At 45.1% G+C, this 21,129-nt stretch overlaps 2 protein-coding genes and 1 long non-coding RNA gene across 11 annotated transcripts in view; 1 reads left to right on the top strand and 2 right to left on the bottom strand.

The window, feature by feature from the left end:
* The window catches only part of ARHGEF4 (Rho guanine nucleotide exchange factor 4), a 261,385-nt gene extending 257,083 nt beyond the window's left edge, over positions 1-4,302 (top strand). For 6 of the 7 annotated variants that reach the window (XM_058715682.1, XM_058715680.1, XM_058715681.1 and 3 more), the window contains 4 exons: positions 589-720; positions 1,488-1,731; positions 2,454-2,531; positions 3,109-4,302. In XM_058715682.1, the coding sequence (XP_058571665.1) occupies positions 589-720; positions 1,488-1,731; positions 2,454-2,531; positions 3,109-3,260 (606 nt within the window). In that variant the 3' untranslated portion in view covers positions 3,261-4,302. The remainder of the gene's footprint in view (positions 1-588; positions 721-1,487; positions 1,732-2,453; positions 2,532-3,108) is intronic. The other variant, XM_058715683.1, reaches the window with a different exon arrangement.
* Positions 4,303-5,033: 731 nt separating this feature from the next.
* Positions 5,034-8,246, bottom strand: LOC131503901 (uncharacterized). The gene is made up of 2 exons (XR_009257686.1): positions 7,775-8,246; positions 5,034-7,719 (listed from the first exon to the last, which is right to left on the bottom strand). It is a non-coding gene; the product is annotated as an uncharacterized LOC131503901 (long non-coding RNA).
* Positions 8,247-8,558: 312 nt separating this feature from the next.
* Positions 8,559-21,129, bottom strand: part of FAM168B (family with sequence similarity 168 member B) — a 32,831-nt gene continuing 20,260 nt past the window's right edge. For 2 of the 3 annotated variants that reach the window (XM_058715687.1, XM_058715688.1), the window contains exons 4-7: positions 12,433-12,575; positions 12,120-12,297; positions 10,113-10,238; positions 8,559-9,675 (exon numbers count right to left, since the gene is read on the bottom strand). In XM_058715687.1, coding sequence (XP_058571670.1) covers positions 10,126-10,238; positions 12,120-12,297; positions 12,433-12,575 — 434 coding nt within the window. In that variant the 3' untranslated portion in view covers positions 8,559-9,675; positions 10,113-10,125. The remainder of the gene's footprint in view (positions 9,676-10,112; positions 10,239-12,119; positions 12,298-12,432; positions 12,576-21,129) is intronic. The other variant, XM_058715689.1, reaches the window with a different exon arrangement.

Genomic DNA, 21,129 nt, shown 5'->3' with positions numbered 1-21,129 from the left:
GACAAGGCTCACAGGTGACTTGAGCCAGGTCTAATTATTCTTCAGCATAGCACTGTCTAATCGAAGTATCATGGGAGCCACATGGGTCATTTTAGATGTTCTAATAGCCATCTGGAAACAGAAAAAAAGCAGGTAAAATTAATTTTAATAATGTTTTAAGTCAGCATATCCAAAGTGTTTCAACGTGTAAGCAACAAAATCATTAGTGAAATATTTCACATTCTTTATACTAAGTCTTCAAAATTGGTGTTTACTTACATGACATCACAATAGGGATCAGTCACATTTCAAGTGTGCACATGACTGGCTGCCACTGGCCCCATTTTGCAGAGACAACTAACTTGTAGGTTAAACCACCTTTTTACTCCTTAACACCCCACTGTGCCCACCACTGCCTTGGGCTTCAAGAGCAACCCCTCCCTCTGTGGCCTGCTGCTCACTGCAGACCCTAGCCCAGTGGGGGCCACAGGCAGACCAGGCCAGTGGGAAGCCTGCCCCACTCATGACAGAGGCAGGGGGCAGTGCCCAGTGGAGGGGGCTTCCCAGTTTGGGTACACTCAGCTCATAGTGTTCCTTGGGGTCCACCAGGGGGAAGATCTCCTGGTCAGGAGTTCGGAACTCATCTACTCGGGGGAGCTGACCCGTGTTACACAACCACAAGCCAAGAGCCAGCAGAGGATGTTTTTCCTCTTTGACCACCAGCTCATCTACTGCAAGAAGGTACCAGAGCTGCTGTGCCCTGCTGGACGAGCCGTTCAGAGCGGGAATGGAGGGGGTGAAGCTGGGGGCTGGGAGTAGCTGCCAGAGAAAAGGAGCCACACACGTCCTGAGGACGTTCAGTACAGCAGGCCCTTCCCTGGTCAGGCCCATAGGGCTAGGATGAGGATCACTGTCTGTGAAGGAAGCCAAGTAGCCTGAGGACCATGGGGTGGCCCTCACAGTCTGACCGGGGTCCAGTGCTGTTGAGAACACCCTCCTTCATGACCTAGCCTCTGCTTGCTTCTAAAGCCACCTCAGCTCCCCCTGAGCCCTGGCATCCTCAGCTCCTGTTGCCTCTTCTTTGCCGTTAGCTTCTGCTCCTCTCAGCACATGGCCCAAGTGGCCCTGTTCAGGAAGCCCTCCCGGTCAACTGATACTGGGCCCGGCCCGGTAGGCCTGGTACTCTTCTGTTGTGCAGTATGGGCCCTGACCCACTGTCTCCATGGCTGCCTCTCTGTGAGGCAGTGGGTGCCCTCCAGGCTAGTCAGTAATTTCACTGAAGGCACGAGGCTCCTCCAGCATGGGTTCAGCACACGGCTGTGGGCCACACCACACTCTGCCCTTGTGAGCTTACCACCTGCTGGGAAAGTGGGTGTGCAGCCCGCTGGCCCTTCTGACTGCAGGGCAGGGGGTGAGGCATAAACAGGTCAGGAGAGTGGTTCAGAGGCCTGAGAGGTAAGGACTTGAAAAGCAGGATATAGAGCAGGAACTCACAGAGTCTCTGGTAGGACCTTCTCCGCCGGGATGTGCTGTACTATAAGGGCCGAGTGGACATGGATGGCCTGGAGGTGGTGGACCTGGAGGACGGGAAAGATCGAGACCTCCACGTGAGTGTCAAGAATGCTTTCCGTCTGCTCTGCGGCACCACGGGAGAGAGTCACCTGCTGTGTGCCAGGAAGCCTGAGCAAAAACAACGCTGGCTCAAGGCCTTCGCCAGGGAGAGGGAGCAGGTGCGGCTGGACCAGGAGACAGGTGCGAGACCCCACTCAGCCTTGATCCACTGTGAGGGCCCACCCAGCCCTCCTCACCCCTGAATGCAAGGTCAGGACAACCTTGAGACTGCGAGGTAGCCATGTGCTACAACCCAGGGCAGCTCTTCATTTCAGCCCCAAGGCATGGCGTGGTCTGTTGGCCTGTCCAGGTTTTTCTACCACACACACTCCATAAGGTGGGGGCCTTCTCAGTTGCAGAGAACTGATGAGGCCCCTTTCCAGCACAAAGAATTCAAGTAGGATTTGGGCATGGGCTTTGAGAAACCTCACCCATCCCAACATAAGCAAGATACCTCCCTGCTGCATTCCTTTTCTCTCCATGGGCCCCTGGACATCACACTCAGAGTGACCAGATTGGCTCTTGGTCTGGGAAAGAGCCTCCACCATAGTGGAAAGGACACTAGATGCTGAATAATATACATCAAGGACTGGGTCTGGGTGAGAGATGGGTAGGGCAAGGTTGTAGGGAGGGCCCACTGAGCATCTCCTCTGCCTGGTTGGCCAAGGCAGGCTGGCTGAGCAGGATACGGAGCATCTGTAGCATGATGGGACACCAGACCCTGTGAGAGATGCAGGATACACCAGGTGCCGAGAGGCACAGGACAAGAGCAACACTGGCTGGGGAGGGGGAGCAGGTGGAAGTCAAGTCCTCAAAATAAGCAGAGGTCAAGCAGAGGTCTCATTTGCGGTCCTCCCTCCCAGGCTTCTCCATCACCGAGCTGCAGAGGAAGCAGGCCATGCTGAATGCCAGCAAGCAGCAGGCCACTGGGAAGCCCAAAGGTAAGTGGATGGTACCCTACCTCCTCGCACAGCAGCCTGGCCCTACTACCTGATCAAGATCAAACTCCTCTCTGACCCCCAGAACAAAGCCAGCTAGCACGTAGGTCCCATCTGCTGCCCACTGCCCTTTCCAGGTGTTTGTTCCCAAATGTTGGTGGTAAGGGGCCACTGGTGACAAAGCTTTTATCAGTGTGCAGTTGATAATTTTGCTCTCAATCCCCTCACATCCCCAAGAGCAGTAGCATTAGTGACAGCACACCTCCCCAGGCAGGACTGCTTTCTGGCAGGCCTCTGTACAACCTCCTGGCAAGGAGCCCATATCCCCATTCCAACAGAGCTGATAAATGCCTGGCAAGGGGCCTGTGCCATGGAGAAGCTCCAGGGCCCCACACCGTCCCAGGTTTCCTGGCCATCCCCTCTACAGTGGCTCAGGCCACTGGATGTGGTCAGCCCCATGAAGGAACTTCCCTCCCATGGGATGGGACCCATTCCACCCCCCCTACCAAGCAGAGGCTGCCACTCTGCCATGTGACACCTGCTCACTAGGCACCAGTGATCCCTTTCTTTTCCTGCTCAGCCCTCAGCCGGCCCTACTACCTGGCACGCCAGAAGCACCCGGCACTGCCGGCCAGCCTGCCCCAGCAACAGGTTTTGGTACTGGCAGAGCCCAAGAGGAAGCCATCCACCTTCTGGCACAGCATTAGCCGGCTAGCACCATTCCGCAAGTGAGCCAGCCCCCACCCGACAGCACTGTATGGACCTGTCCCTCCAGTGGGCCTCCAGCTTTTTCTCCCTGAGGCCCACAGCATGTGGCCTCCTCTGCCTGTCATATGCACTGGAAGTTACAGGCTGAGGGAGGGAACTGCTCGGCACCCCATTCTTCGTTTCTTCCCCACCACTGGTGCACTGAAGACACCAGCTGGAGGGGCAGGGGCCCACAGCGGTGAGCCTTCCGCCACCCTCTGGACCTCTATGGGGCCTCCTGGGAGCCACAGCTCAGAGCCACCGGCCAGGCCAACACGCGTGAGAGGACTGGCCACTCTGGACCCTCTTCTCTGGACATCTTATTACCCTTCCTCCTGCTGTCTCTGGGCAGACTGCCTTCAGCCCCTGCAAAGTTGGGCTGTGTGCCCCTCTGCCCTCCTTCAGGCCGCTGGTCCCCAGCTGGTGGTGCCAGGCAACTTGCATCCCTGGAGGGTGGGAACCAGAATTCTGTGCACAAAAATGTCGGGCCCAGAGCCCACCTCTTTTGCCTCCCAGTCCCTCTCTAGACACTCCTGGCTGCTGAACACCCTCTTCACTTGTGATGTGTTTGTAGTGGAAAGAAAACAAAACCATAGTCACTGCATACTTCTGTCAGGGTTTGTGACCAGTCCACGTGTAGTTGTGGGTTGACTCCAGAATCTGCTCCCAGTTTGTCTGGATTGTTCTGTTTTTCTAACATTGGGGAAAAATAATTGTTATTAGTGACACAGAAAGATTGCCTTACCCTAAGTGAGTGTGAGAAGCCATAAGGACTGAATTCTGTGGCCCAGCATCCAGGACTGACCCACTAACCCAGAGTCCAGTGAGCATGTGAGTTAAGAGGGAAGCCCATGTCCTGCCGAGAAGGGTCACAAGTACAGCCAGGACCTGGCTTGTGGGTGCGGGAACACTGAGCTGCCCCTCTGGCTTAAGGGAATTCAGCAGCATGTACAGTCAGTCACTCTTGCACTATACCTTCTCCAAGCCAGAAGCCACATTTAATTTCATAAAGAAACATGAAAAATAACCTGTCGGCCCTGGTTTTTCCATTTGTGTCTATGCATTTTCTCCTTTGCATGCTCCATCCTTCCTATGACAGTTACCTTTCTCTGCCCTGGGCCTCTCCTTAAACAGAAAGGATGAGCCCAGCATTGCCCAGTGTGGTGGAAGCTCACTTACTTGCAAACCATACCCTCAGAGCTTTGGTGGAAAGAAGCAAAGGTGGCGGGAGAAATGCTTCAGACGCTCAGAAGGAGCTGCGAGGACAGCATGTGGTCTGGGAGCTGTCCTGGTATGGGATACAGCTGGCTTGGCTCCTCCAACCACAGGGGCCTGGAAGCCTGTTGGCTCCCTGACTGCTCCCAGAGTCCATGTTTAGCTGAAGTTTTAGCAAATGTGAATTTGGGGGATTGGCAGTCTGCAATCTTTCTGGGTTTTAGCATCCTCTTCAATGAAATAGAGAAGAATGTGCCCTCCAGGATGGGGACCAGGACACAGGACCAAGAGAAAAGGAACAGGGGGTAAGCTTTCCTCCCCTTTCCCCTGAGGAAGCAGTCTTCCCAAACTGTTGCCTCCACACACCCTTACACACCGTGCTGTCACGCCACACAAGGTCACCACGGCCCAGCACAAGGCCTTCTGCCCCCAAACCCTGCATGTCCTAACTAGAAAGAAACTACACCACCTTCCAGCCAGGCCATGCCACCTCAAAATAAAACCTACAGGAAAAAAAAACAAAAAACCATAAAAATCACACTATGCAACACAAGTCAATCTTTATTGAAAACTGCAGTATTAATACATAACAAGTCTTGTTACAATAAACGTGCTTTTAAGAATTTTAAATCTGAGCTCTACTCATCAGATTGCATAAAAAATTAAAATAGTATGAATTTACACTTAATGGAACTGGCTCAGGATGGATGTTCCATTCCTTTGTATTGATTGACACCGTAAGTTCAATGCAGAGGTGAGGGATGCCTTTAACACTGGAAGACAATGCCGACATAAGCTTAAAAAAAGTACCAAGAAAACAGTCTAAAAAAAGTATTTAAAAATCATTAAAAAAAAAAAAAAAAAAAAAAAGGAACCATTTCCTAGTCAGTCATAACCCACGTGGCTCCTTGGGACCTCTCCTCAGAGCAGCTATCACGTTAAACCCTGCCAGGAGCACAGCAGAGCCCATCTATTTTACTGACCACTAGTCTACACAAGGACCCATGGGAGACTGACAGGGCTCAGGAGCCCCAAACGAGACACCTGTCATCTCCAACACAACAGCCCTGGGAGCACACATTTCCTGAAGCCCACTGCAGGTTCCCTAAACAGATGCCTGCCTCTCCTCTGTCTCCCTGTCCCAAGTGAGTAAACTTTAAGGTTACCCCTAGGGTTTTCTGTTCTTCAAATGAATGGGGGGGGGGGGGGGGGGCGGGGGCGGAGGGAGACAAATCCTCTAAAACACGTAAGATCAACTTTGCAACTTTCTACCCAAAATGATCAGACCCTCCTCTGCAGTGCATCATCTGCAAGTTTGTTCAAAATAGTCTGATGCACCTTCAGAGAGCTCAGGCTGAATAATAAACAGCTCAGGGGAAAAACACAAATATTTGAGATATGCTAGAAACAGCTAAGCAGTCTGCCCTTCCCCTGAGCCAACTACACTCCTCTCTAGAGAACCCCACCCCACCCTTAGAAAGCACCAGAAAGAACCAGAAGCTGCCCCTCACCCTCCAAGCACTTGCCCTTAAAACTGCCCGTGAGCCTGCTGAGGGGTCAGACAGGCATCCTGTCCTGACTGGGCAACACCCAGGTTAGTGACGACTAGGGTATCCAGCCATTAGCTGCCAGGTGGGGAGAAGGTGGCCCAATCAGTCAGAGTAATACTGTTTCCAAATGTGTACAGGAACAGGTGAAGAAGGGTGGATTTCCTTTTGAAGTAGGCCCCAATATTGATGTGGTTGGTGTTGCCACCCTTTCACCACCAACTGGCAGGCACACTCACAGAAACTCATGTGCCAGATATCAGCATATCCAAAATGCCATAAGAATATATTTCCTCTTATTACAGAAGCGATGGTGCCACCAGATGGAACAAGGCACTGTACGCCGAGAGTGGGAAGGGCAGGATGCTCACCAACAAGTACCTAGCCCAAGTCTCAAGACCTCTCTCATGTCCTATAAATACTACATTTGCATAGCACTCAAGAAACAGATTCACAGAACAGCAACTGGTAGGCCTCATAACCATACCAACAAGAATGTTCTGACAAGATTTAACACAGAAGACATAAAAGGTTCTGGAAGCGCCTTGCCTTCATGCCTCCCACGAATGGCCCTGGTCCTGATGTTGGCCTCAATTCTCAGAGGCAGCAGGCTGATGGGACCATTGCTCATCACTAAACACTCAAGTCACCCGGCCCAGATCCAAACAAAACTTCCATAAGCAGAGAAACAGGCCTCCTGAACCTTGGCAGAGAGGCTGTAGAAGATTTTTTTTAATTATCCATGATGATGACGTTCATGTTTAGAGGAATTAGGTCCTTGCCTACCTGTCTCCACTTCCAAAAGAACCATAATTCAGCTGAAAGAGTATCAAATTAGGAATGTCACATACAAAAAAAGGCCCTTTCTCTGTTCCACAATTATGCTTGGGATATCAAATTATGCAATTTTATAACAAGTTCTATTCCTTAATTATTTTTACTGGAACTGCTGTTAAAATTACTATCTATGATAGTTTTGCTACTATTCATATGTCCAGATTCTTACCTACTAGGTAAGATCTACCTTTCATTATCATAGTTGGTAGCTGATGCCCTGATGTGAAAAGATTTCCACACAGATGTATTCCATTATGCAAAGGTATTTGATAAAGTCTCCCAACTCACCTTCACAAAAGGGAAAAAAGACTTTAAAAAATTATAGGGGGTAAAGTGTTTATGAGCTGATGTAAATGGGGGCAAAATGCAACCCAACCTTCTTGCTCTTGAAAACACTATTTAATTCAGTGCTTGTGAAAACACTCACCCTGTACGCACCATGTCTCAAGCAAGCCCAATGAAGCATCCGATATAACTTCTACATTTGAATGACTCCACCCTTACACATAGGGTGTGTGTGTGTGTGTGTGTGTGTGTGTTCCCATTTTGATGTTTAGGGCTTTTTTAAAGCATACACTAAAATCATATTTTCTCCTAATCTATTACACTAAACTGGGGAAATGGACTTTTCTGTTAATTGATCAGTTCAGCCCTGGAACCTCATGGATATTATAAACCATCCACCGTACAGATGGAATAACCAGTACAGAGTTAAAGTAGACACAAACTGTGTGCCTGGGGTACATGGTACACACACACACACACACACACACACACACACACACTCTCTCTCTCTCTCTCTCTCTCCACACACACACACACACACACTCTCTCTCTCTCTCTCTCTCCACACACACACACACACACACACACTCTCTCTCCACACACACACACACACACACACACACACACACAGAGACACACGTGGGTTAAGTGCTAATGAAGCAATTTAAGGTACTTATCAGTAAGCACACTATGTTAATAGACATTAGGAATAAGGAACCTTCTGTTTACAATGATCCATGCAAAAATATTCCTAAACTTCTTATAAAATAAAACGTGAAAAAAGAAAATTATGGGGTACTTACTATAAAAAATAAGGTTACCAAAGGCTCAGGGGTCAGGTGTCCCACTAAGGAAATGGGGCCGAAAGCCAAACCAGTGCCAGAGCCCTGACCTAGCTGCCAGAGACGTAAGAGCAGGGTCCCCTCCCCAACCAAAGCCCATACACTTGAAATGATGGGGTGAACAGGAGCACACCCACCCCCACCTGACAGACTGCTGAAAGGGAACAAAACCCTCACCCTCCCACCCCCTCTGTGAACAGACACACTCCCACTGATACAAGCTGGGCACATTTAAGAAAAAAAAAAAAAAATCCTCTTCATTTCTTATGTACAATATTCTGACTTTAAACACAAATTCCTTTCTAAATAAATCCTGGCAGGCAAATGCATTCTGATGCTGCCTGGGCCCTTGCTGTCCATACCTGCTTTGTGCTGAGAGCCCTCAGCTACAGATGGCAGACAAGGCTCACAGACCAGAGGCACCAGCCCCTCCCTCACACCTCCCCAGATTCATCTCCAGAAGTCTCCTCCAGATGGTGTCAGATGACAAGTCCCCTTCAGGTGGATGGGCCGAAACACAGCCACAGCCCTGCCTCTCTACAAGAAACAATTTCAAATCAAGTTTTGTTCCCTTTTAATAGTTCTTTTAAATATGTAACTTTCTTCATAACAGACAGCTGAAATCTTTGCCCTTCGTTGGTGGGGGGGTGGTAGAGGACAGCAATGCCTACATATGTTTTCCGTGGACTGAAACTTCTGGGGGCGGGAGGGACGAATGGTTTTCTAAGCTAAACAAAGGAGAAACCAATACCTCCTCCAAGTGTGACTGTTTCTCCTTCACACATCTTCCATCCCAGGAAAATAATTTAGTTCTACATAAGACTTTCCCAATAAAGACACAGAAAACCTCATCTCTACGTGTAGGAGACTTGTAATGAAAATTGAGATGGCAGAGAAAACTGCTTTGCTGATACACAGACAACCTCTTGCCCCTAACTGTACTGGCCATACAACTCTATACTTTCATGATCATCTCTAAGAATGTCCACACCACAATGTTTAGGCAAGCCTAAACGGCAAGAAAAGGGACGTCCAGAAAGCTGGCTGTGCCCCAGGCAGTGGTGGCCCACCCTGCACTTTCCCTGTCCCTGCGACTCTCTTCCCGTGCAGTCAGTGTGAAAGAAACAGATGGCTGAAAACTCAAAGTCCACGTTACCAACTGGCAACCCACATCAACCCCAAAGGCTGAAGAATCATCCAAGGGATTTCAGATACTCTATGAAGAAATTCACTTTAACACTTATAACTTGAAGACTCTGCATACATTACAACAGTGCATTAGTGATACAAGTTGTAAAATGCTTTTCCATTCCTTTGGGTTTTGCATATGATGGTTTTGCATCAGTCACTGCAGGTAGATTGAGCAAGCTTTGTTTTTTGTTTGTTTTTTTAAACATGCATTCAACTAGATATGATTCAGAATAGATTAATACTCCCTTTTTATCATTACAGTTAGCTAAAAAATTGCCAGGCAGCCCACAAAACAGGAATTGCTTTAAGACCAACCCACAGAGTCAGTTGGAAACTAATGGCGCTGGGACCTGCTGGGCCGGGCCAGAATAGTGTTAGCTAAGTGTCGAGAGCATTAAGAAGAAAGTCCAGGTTGGAGGCGCGAGGCCTGCAGCACCAGCTGTGGAACCTCCATGATGTGACTGCACAGCTCCATCCTCAAACCTGGCAGGGGGAGAAAGACACACATGGTCACACGGAGCACCCCTGGCACCGCTGCTCCAAAAAGGAATTTCATTTAAGTCAAGGAGGACAAAACCCACTAGGACCAGAAAGGGCAGCAGTGGGAAAGGCCACTGCTCCTGGTTGCCGCACACCTTAGAGAGACTCCTGGTCACAACCAGAATCCTAGTTCCTGTAGGAGGCAGTAGGAGATTAGAGCACAGACTAAGAAAGGAACAAAGTATATAGTGTACACAGCAAGTACTCAATGGTTTCCTTTCCTCTACTTTCTAAGAGTCCAAATAAGAACAAATCTTTAAATGCCACACTGCCCTTGGATTAAGAGGGGCATTTAAGCATTTTTCTTGTTAGTGCTTAAGATATAGATTTGCCATTCTGTACTGGAAAAAAAGCCAACCCAGGTTTCACTAGTCACTTACATTTGCAGGGTGATCACCACTGAGGGGGCACGTAGCTGTAGGTGGGCGTTCCTGGGGCCCGATACGTGGGCACAGTGACTGGGTGGGGGGCAACAGGAGTTGGGGAGTGGGCGGTCAGCAGGGTACCTGGAAGAAAGAGCAGCTGTCTCAATGGCAGGCAGCACTACCCACATGAGGCTAGCCTATGTCACCATGCAGCTCCATGCTGCCTGAAAAGAGAGCTCTGGCTTGGCCTGCTTTAACAGGAAGAGGGGTGGTCATGACCTAGACTGCTGTCAGAATTCAGATCATACACAACTCAAAGTTGTATAAACACAGCAAGCTCATGTGATAATGTCTGTAGAAGGCTCTGTGCCTTCCCTTCATATAAGCATACTCAATGATTTTTGCAGATCAGATGATAATCAACAAATTAATCATTATTTACCCTTAAAAAGGAAGATATTCAGGTGCCTGGGTAGGTTAGTCAGTTAAGCACTGGACTTCAGCTCAGGATCTCACAGTTCATGAGTTTGAGCCCTGCATTGGGTTCCCCAGGGACAGTGCAGAGCCTGCTTGAGATTCTCTCTCTCTCCCTCTCTGTCCCTCCAAACATCCCTCCCCAAATAAATAAGCTTTTACAATGAAAAAATTTTTAAAAAGGAAGGAAATTTGTCCATGCTACCATGGATGAATATACAGGATGTCATGCTAAGTGAAATAAGCCAGTCACAGAAAGACACACCCAATAGGATTCCACTTACATAAGGTATCTCAAGTAGTCAAACTGATAGAAAGTAGAATGGTGGTGGCCAGGGGCTGGGGAGTGGGAGGGTGGGGCAGGGGAAAAAGAGAGCTGTTTAATGAGCACAGATCTTCAGTTTTGCAAGGTGAAAGAGATCTGTTTTACAACAAAGTGAAAATACTTAACACTACTCAACTATACAGTTAAAAATGGTTAAGATAGTAAAAATTAGAGGGAAGGAGGGAGATTCTAAACTACATGACCTTGTAAGTACATGAAGATAAATGTATTTTCCCTATATCTGCAGAAAACTCAGCAACTCTGAATCCATCTGTAAATCAGCATAACCTCCAACCTAACGGCTTCACCCTGCTTTTCCTCACTTCCCATCTTCCTGCCCACAACCAACCCAGGGCCTGCCATCTCTCCCTTCACATGCCTCAAACATGCAGTTTCTGTCTGTGCCTTCACAGAAAAGTATGGGAAAACCAAATACAAGGGAGACTCTAAGAAACACACATGGTATCCTAACACACCTTTCTCTCTGGCACAATCTCCCTATACTGGAGTTAAAGGGGGAAAAAAAAAGAGAGGGAGGGAACAATATTAAAACACACACACACAGCCATGGGCAAGCAATGACATCTTCCGTATTTGGCTGCGTGCCACAGACAACCCATATGACCACTGGGGGCTCACAGGGAGATGTGCACATCCTAGCCAGGAGTCTCATCTCTCTGTGATGTATTTTCCTGAACAAGGGAAAGGGAAGCCTTGGGAAATAAAGGTGACCAATGCCAAAGATTTTCTATAAGAGGCTGTTATGTCCATGAACACAAAGCCAGCTTTCCTAGATTCATGCAAACACCAACATTCACACAACTTGCCCTGTAGCCTACACTAAAGGGGAGTTATCAGGAAGGCCAGCCCACCCAGATACAAAGTGATCACCTTCTGCCCAAGCTTGGTATGTTCACTGGTATGCCCCTCAGCCCTACTGCTAAGGGCTCAGCTCACCTGTCTAATACATTGATCACTATCCACTCATGCCCTATGGGGAAGGTACTTGGTTCTTGGCTGGTCACACCTGTCCTCTCAACCAAAAGAAGAAGGGGAAGAAATAAAAGGAAGGGAAAGAAGGATCATATGCTGTTCCTTTCCCAAAGAGTATGTCCTTCCACACAACTCAAGCCATTGAAAAATCAAACCAAGGGTCAGAGAATTAGTGAGCTCTCCCTTCTCCTGGCTCTCATAAAACAGGCAACCCAGGGTCAAGGACTCACCTGCTGACATGGCCATAGTGGTCCCAGCCACCATGCCCATGGTGACGCCATTGCCTCTAGGTGGAGGGATGGGAGCAGGGTACACTGTTGCTGGCATGCCGTTGGGCTGCACCACCGTGGTGTGGTGGATGACATGAGGGGGTGCTGCATACAGGGGCTGTGTGTAGTACGTGCCCTGCTGCAGGGAGGAAGAGAGACAAATACCACAGGGCTCCACACTTCATGGGTCAGAGTCCAGAGAGAACCAACCCTTCCCACACACACAATGCCCAAGAGCACTTAATTAAGGGACCCATAGCACACCCAGGCCTACCTGTGCATAGGGGCTCTGCTGGGGGTAGGCACTTCGCACAGGGTACACAGCAGTCTGGTAGGGGTTGGGGGAGGAGGAGTATGGTGGCACTGCCCCGCTGGTGGGGGAACAGGACACTTTGTAAGGTGTGCCAGGAGTGTAACCTGAAACAAAGAAGCCAGTGGCCAGTGAAAACCCAAGAGATTTCCTCTAAGATCAGGATCAAGACAAGGATGTCCCCTCCCCTCTTACCACTTTTATTCAACACATTAATAGAAGTACTAGCGACAGCAACCAGGTAAGAAATAAAAGGCATCCCTACTGGTAAGGAAAAAGTAAAACCATCACTATTTGCAGCTGACATGACACTATATACAAAAACTAAAGACTCCACCAAAAACTGTTAGAATAGATGAATTCATTGGGGTGCCTGGGTGGCTCAGTCGGTTGAGCATCCATCCAGCTCTTGATTTCAGCTCAGGTCATGATCCCAGGGTCAAGGGATTAAGCCCGGCTGTGGGCTCCGCACTGAGCATGGAGCCTGCTTGGAATATTCTCCCTCTTTCTCACTTTCTCTACCCTCCTCCCTCCCTCTCTGTGTCCCTCTCCCCAGCTCACGCTCTCTAAAATAAAGTAAAAAAAAAAAAAAAAAAAAAAAAAATTATAACGAATTAATGAATTCAGTAAAATTGCAGGACATAAAATACACAGAAACCTGTTGCATTTATATACACTGATAACAAAGTAGCAGAAAGAGAAATTCAGAAAACCATCCCATTTACAACACCAGCACCAAAAACAGTAAAATATCCAGAAATAAATGTAACCAAAAGGGTAAAAGACTGTATACTCTGAGAACTGTAGGACAAACTGATGAAACAAAACTGATGACAACACAAATAAATGGAAAGAGACACCACACTCATGTACTGGAAGAATTAGTATCATTAAAATGTCCATACTACTGAAAGCAATCTACAAATTCAATGCAATCCCCATCAAAATACCAACAGCATTTTTCACATAACTAGAACAAACAATTCTAAAATTTGTGTATGGAACCACAAAGGACCCCCAAACAGCCACAGCAATCTTGAGAAAGAAGAACAAAGCTGGAGGTATCACAATCCTAGATTTCAAGATATACTACACAAAGCTGTAACCAAAATGGTGTGATACTGGCACAAAAACAGACACACAGATCAATGGAACAGGATAAAGAGCCCAGAAATAAACCTACATTTATATGGCCAATTAATCTACAACAAAGGAGGCAAGAATATACAGTGGGAAAAAGACAGTCTTTTCAACAAATGGTGTTGGGAAAATTGGGCAACTACATGCAAAAGAATGAAATTGGACCACTTTCGTAAACTAGCCACAAAAATAAACTCAAAATGGATTAAAGACCTAAATGTGAGACCTGAAACCTTAAAACTCCTAAAAGAAAACAGGCAATAATCTCTTGGACATTAGCCTTAGCAGCATACTTATGGATCTCTTAGGCAAGGGAAACAAAAGCAAAAATAAATTAGGACTACATCAAACTAAAAAGCTTCTGCAAAGCAAAGGAAACAATCAACAAAACAAAAGACAACCAAACTACTGGAGAGGAGATCTGCAAATAAATCTGATAAGGAGTTAATATCCAAAATACACAAAGAACGCCAAAATAAAAGCACCCAACTGAACAGTGGGCAGAAGACCTGAATAGACAGTTTCCCAAAGAAGAGATCAAATGGCTAACAGACACATGAAAAGATGCTTAACATCATTCACATCAGGGAAATGCAATCAAGACCACTTTGTGAAATGAGATATCACTTCACACCAATCAGAATGGCTACTAACAAAAAGACAAGAAACAGTAAGAGCTGGTGAGGAGGTGGAGCAAAGGGAACACTGGTACACCTTGGTGGGAATGTAAATTGGTGCTGCCAGTACAGAAAACAGTATGGAGGTTCTTCAAAAAATTAAAAACAGAAATACCATGTGATCTAATAATTCCCCTACTAGGTATTTACCCAAAGAAAATGAAAACACTAGTTTGGAAAGATACATACACTCCTATTTTTATTGTAGCATTATATACAATACCAACATACGGAAGCAACCCAAGTACCCAAAGACAGAACAGATAAAGATGTCATGTATATGTATGTACACATACAGCCACACACACACACACACACACACACACTCTCTCTCTCTCTCTCTCTCTCTCTCTCTCTCTCTCACACACACACACACACACACACACACACACAGTGGAATATTACTCAACTACAAAAAAAAAGAATGAGATGTCATTTCCAGTAACACAAATGGACCTAGAGAGCATTATGTTAAGTGAAGTAAGTTAGACAGAGAAAGGCAAATACCATAAGATCCATGTGATTTCACTTATATGTGCAATCTAAAAAACAAAACAAAACAAAAACCAGAAACAGACTCATAGAGAACAAAGTGGTGGTTGCTGGGCTGGGCAGGCAATGGTAATAGGTGAAAAGGTGAGGAGGATTCAGAAGTACTAACTTCCAGTTATAAAATAAGTAAGTCATGGAGAGGAATAAAAAGTACAGCTCAAAGAATACAGTCAGTAACATTGTAATAACACTGTACGATGAGAGATGATGAATACACTTATTGTGCTGTATAGCACACAGACAGAACTGGATCACTATGTACAGACAGAACTGGATCACTATGTCATACACCTGAAACTAACATAAAATTTAAAAAGAAAAGAAAAAAAGGCTTTAATTCAAACCCACTTTTGGCCTGGCACAGGGAGGAACCAAGCAGTGTTCTAGCCCTGACCGCAGTCAAGATGTGACACCACTATGGACCAGTCCATCCTCCACAAAGATCTGACCTCATTTCCAGACCTGATACATGTATGTGTGTGTGGGGTAGGAGCAGGGGGCCTTTGGGGGAGAAGGAAAAAACCAAGGAGAAAGTTCTACTGATAGTATACTCAACACAGGAACAGAAAAGATATACCTGTTCTGTAGGAATACAAATGGGTACACGTCTAGAGCACAATCTAGCATTAAAAGTATGTCTGTCTTTATATCCCGTAAGTCCACCAAAAAAAAGCATAGATTGGAACAGACTCAACTGTAAAAATGCTCATCACAGTGTTTATCACAGCAAAATAAAGTTGGTGGGGGGGGAGGAATTATCAAGCACCAGGGCTATGGTAAAAAGATTTGACTTAAGACAGTAAGGGGGCACCTGGGTGGCTCAGTTGGGTAGGCGTCCAACTTGGGCACTTGGGCTCAGGTCATGATCTCAGTTCATGAATTCAAGCCCCATGTCGGGCTCTGTGTTGACAGCTCAGAGCCTGGAGCCTGCTTCAGATTCTGTGTCTCCCTCTCTCTCTTTGTCCCTCATGTTCTGTCTCTCTGTCTCTCAAGACAGAATCAACATTTAAAAAAAATTTTTTTTAATAAAAAACAATTTTTTTAAATAAACTTTAAAAAGTTGAAAAATTTTAATTACATTATTGGACTGTGGTTAGAAGTGTACATATATTTTGTCATTAATTTAAGAGAGAGGGGAGTGTGGGTGGCTCAGTCGGTTAAGGGTCTGACTCTTGATTTTGGCTCAGATCGTAATCTCACTGTTTATTAGATAGAGCCCCACATCAGACTCTGCGCTAACAGTGCAGAGCCTACTTGGGATTCTCTCTCCCTCTCTCTCTCTGATCCTCTCTGTTCACTCTCTCTCAAAATAAATAAATAAACTTAAAAAAAAAAGTTTAAGAGACAGAAAGAAAATGAATGACTCCCAGGAAGTACACCAGCTCTAAATGATGCTTTTCTCAAGTCACATGAAAGAAATACCCCTTTGACAAGGACCGAGTCAGTCTTAGAAGTTCTTCTGTCATGTACTTTGTGTGCCTAGGTTCACTCCACAGAATGCCTTTCATGGCGTTCATTATGAAGATGCTGATAAAGATGATACTGTCCAAAAGGTCACCCAGTCCCAAGTAGTAGAGCAGGTACAAACCCAGACCTGACTGTGAGTCCTGACTCCTTTGTCCAAACCAGGCAACTCCCAAGCTCAACTACTTTGTTTTCACTCTGAAGAGTGAAAAGACCTTTCCAGGTTTCCCTAAATTATTCTGAAATTCGTTTTAACTGCGAGGTTAACTGTAAGTGGCAACAATGAATAGCCACTCTCCTCAGGTACAGTGCTTCCATCAACATGACTGGTCACAAGTGTGCCCACCATGCACCTCACTGATCCTAATACAATAAACTAATTCAGAAAAAGAAGAGGCTATTTGAGGAAGTGAAAACACACAAGCAACAAATTCATGACCTGGATGAAAAAAACTGGAGAAAAGAGAGCCTCTAAAAAACTTATCACTATTCCTAACAAGTAAGTTCAAGACCATTTTGTCACTGTTCAAACTGCAAAAAGAGCTTGGAGTTTTGGACTGCATACAAGGTGGAAGCTACCAACCTGAGCGAGCTTCCAGGAATACAGTATAAATCCAAAACAATGAAGACCCAGGCATACAGCCCTCCACAGAGAGGTTCTCTGATTCAGAATCACTCTTTTGGTCAACTACATGCACTGAAAGAAGGTGAAGTCCTTCACTCGCAGCCAATGAACGGTCAACCTACAATGCCTTTCCTTTCTTCTTCTAATGGAGGCCAGAGGCCTACTGTTGCAGAAATCCCTCCAGCTGGCCCTAGGTTTCTTAAGGTGGCTTTTGTAACACCTGCCTCATATGTATGCTTTGTTGAAGATGGTGAGATGACTCCGAAAAGCTACTATGTGTATGCACCTGTGAGATTATGATTGAATGGTACATTTCATGTGAAAACAAAACTAAAATAAAACTGCAAACAAATATGTATATATTTTTGAGAGAGAGAGCACAAGTGGGGGAATGGCAGAGAAAGAGGAAGAATCCCAAGCAGGATCTGCGCTATCAGTGCAGAGCCCAATGTAGGGCTCAAATTCACGAACTGTGAGATCATTACCTGAGCTGAAATCAAGAGTCAGATGCTTAACCAACTGAACCAGCCAGGTGGGTATCCCAGAGCTGCAAACAAATATTAACAACATGCACACTGGAGTAAATGGGGTCAAGTGTAATTGATGTCCACAACTTACTTTGAAACACGTCAAAAAGATGGACTGAAGGATAGACAGAGGGATACATATGTGATACAAGTAAAATGTAAATCTTAAATGTTGATTGTAGGGGCACCTGGCTGGCTCAGTCAGTGGAGCATGTGCCACTTGATCTCAGGGTCTTGAGTTTGAGCCCTACATGAGGTACAGAGATTAAACAAATAAAACTTAAACAGAAATAAAAGTTGATTTTAAAAGATTTTATTGTGGAATTTTGGCAGTCCACAAGAGATTCAATGTGAATTTGTTTTCAGTTTCTCTGTATATTGGAAAATTTTCACAATAAATGTTGGAAAAATAGTCACCCACTATTTCTATTAATGACAGCAATGGTTTTTAATGTATGTTATCTTACTGCATATTCTTGTAACTATGAGCTATGTCCTAACACTAACCAGAAAATTTTGTGTTTTTATAAACGCACCTTTTATCCAACACTCAAGACAAATCAGTTTCAAGGAATAAAACCCTGTCTCCCAGTCACGTTAAAAACTGAGTGTGTGCTAGGCTAGGCACCTTCTTTTCGCTGCTGTTGTTTTATACAGCACTAGACCCACCATGTCACACAGGAGACCCTCAACAGGAAACTTAAAATACACACACACCCCTATCACATGGCATCCAAAACTGACATGGCCTCCTAAAATAATTGTTAGACTTGTCAACCATTCACAATACAAAACCAAATACCTTCACTGCTCAGTCTTTTAAAAATATTAATAGCTTTCCAGATCCTCCTTTCCTAAAAAGACCATCCATAGCAATGCAACCCAGACAACAAAATGATTAGAGCGCTTCTCCTTTCACTCTCATCAAACAAGTGAGTCACCACTGGCTGACTTCCTCTTAGGGAAACACTCATGTATAGGGCCACTGTTCTGAGACTGCAAATTGTGAGGTGCCAAAAACTTTTTGTAGTAGAATAGATCATTTATTCTAAAAGTACTATATACCACACAAGATTTTATATAGTAAGTTTCTGAGCATAAAAGATGTTTATTTAGAAAATTCAGAACAATAGGGGTGCCTGGCTGGCTCAGTCAGAAGAGCATGTGACTTTTGATCTCAGGGTTGAGTTCAAGTCCCATGGTTTGTGTAGAGATTAAATAAATACTTAGAAAACAAATCTTTAAAAAATATTTAAAAAGAAAATTCAGATCATAAAATGTATGTGAGGAGGAAAGACCTGCACCAAAACACAGCACCATGAAATTTCAAAACACTGGAGACAAAAAAAAAAAAAAAAAAAAAAAACAAAATTACAGAATACCAAAGAGAAACACAGGTTATATTACAGTCGATCAAGCATCAGCAAGGTATCAAAATTTTCAGCAGCAACAACAAAAGCTAGAAAACAATTAAGCAATATTCTCAAAATTCTGGGAGGAAATAATTGTGAGCCCAGAATTCTATAAGCCAACTACTGAAGTGAGTGCAGAACAAAATGTCCTCAGATATGAAAAATCTCAAAACTGTGACTCTCCCAATCTCTACTGGAAGACTACTAAAAGGGATCCTCCACTAAAACTGAAGAGTAAACTAAGACATGGAATCAAGCAGAAGGAAAGGGCACAAGCAACTCAAGATGATGGAGAAGAATAACCCCCAGGATAAGGCCTCAACTAGGATACCAGGTCCAGGGAGGTCAGAGCAGTTGAAGAAAATAACCACTCACCACAGGATGCTCAAGTGGTCACATACCAGGAGTGGGAAGGAGAATGAGGTTATCTGTAAACTATGTGCATGTTAAACCTTTAATTTAAACAAGACAGAAACAGATCCCATGACTCCACAACCCAGTAACACTGTAAGGCTTTTCTCTCCTGTGTGGCTGCCATAAATGAAGTTTATTTTTTAAACAAACCTGGGGTCTTATTACTTCACGGACATAATTCAGATCTTCCCCAATTTATCCTCCATCCAGCCCTGCAGGGCAAAGCAACCAAGGAAACTATTTCATCACTCCTAGCAACATTTTTTCCTCCCTTTAAAATGTGTGCTGGTGGGGTGCTTGGGTCACTGGCTCAGTCAGTTAAGCATCTGACTCTTGTTCTGCTCAGGTCATGATCTTGCAGTTCGTGACACAGGGTTCCAGCCCTGTGTCAGGCTCTGTGCTGGCAGTGCGGAGCTTGCTTGGGATTCTCACTCGCTCTCTCTTTCTGCTCCTCCCCACTCATGTGCACACCTCTCTCTCAAAATTAAATAAACGTTTTTTAGAAAGTAAAAAAAAATGTATGCTGGTGGGTGGGGAGATGGGTTACACACGTGATGGGTAATAAAGAGAACACTTGTTGGGTTGAGCACTGAGTATCGTATCTAAGTGATGAATCTCTAAATACTACACCTGAAACTAATATTATACTGTATGTTAACTTACTGAAATTTAAATAAAAACTTAGAAAATAAATAAATATCCCCCCAAAATATGTGCTAATGTAGTGTTTGAATCACTTCTTAAATAGAGTTTACTACAAAGAATTGAATGTTTTCTTGGTGACTTTACATGATAATTATAAATATTAATTTCAGATACTCATGACTAAACGGGGGAAGTGTGAATGTGCATCCTCAGGGCAACGGGAGCCTGACTGTGCATGCTGCTTGCCAAAATCCTCAAATAGCACAGCTGAGGGAACATGTGAATTCATTATACAAATGCCAATAATGAGAAAGAATGAAATCTTGTCATCTGCAACAACATGGATGGAACTGGAGGGTATTATGCTAAGTGAAACAAGTCAGTCAGAGAAAGACAAATATGTATTCTCACTCATATGTGGAATTTGAGAAACTTAACAGAAGACCATAGCGGAAGGGAATGGGGAAAAAAAATAGTTTCAAACAGAGAGGGAGGGAGGCAAACCAAGTCTCTTAAATACAGAGAACAAACTGAGGGTTGAGCAGTGGGGGTGATGGGCAATGAGGAGGGCACTTGGGATGAGCACGGGGTGTTGTATGTAAGCAATGAATCATGGAAATCTACTCCCAAAGCCAAGAGCACACTGTATACACACTGTATGTTAGCTAACTTGAATAAATTATATTAAAAAGAAAAACATTATACAAATGCTAAAAATGAAATAAAATAACTTTCCCAGGAGTGATACAGTCTGGATTTGAGCCACATCTAGCTAACTCCACAGCCCAAACTCTTTCCAATGTAGTCCTCTGATTCTAAGAAAGGACAGCCCACTCTGGCTGCATGGGTACTCAGCCTGCTACACTTGTCCATGAGGATGAAATGAATGATGGCTCCACCTACAGGCTCTGAGTAATGGAATCTTTCAGCAAAAGATATGACATATCATTACAAAGTTCTCTAAACCCTCATCATGTCACACTTAGAAGAACTAAGAAATAAGCAATATTAGGACTACTAACTCTCTGAAAGCCAATCTCCACAAACACACCACCTGTACTACGTTAGTTTTATCTACAAACCTGGTGTGAAGAGAACCAGAAGGCAGACTGAGAAAACAACAGAAATGGAGACAAACTTCTTTTTAACTTTTTTATAAGGACAACTCTGGCTTGCTCATCAGGTGAAATTAAAGGCCCACGGAA

Source organism: Neofelis nebulosa, chromosome 2 (genome assembly GCF_028018385.1).
Source record: "Neofelis nebulosa isolate mNeoNeb1 chromosome 2, mNeoNeb1.pri, whole genome shotgun sequence".
Lineage (NCBI taxonomy): Eukaryota > Metazoa > Chordata > Mammalia > Carnivora > Felidae > Neofelis > Neofelis nebulosa.
This window is presented reverse-complemented; position numbering and strand designations above follow the sequence as displayed.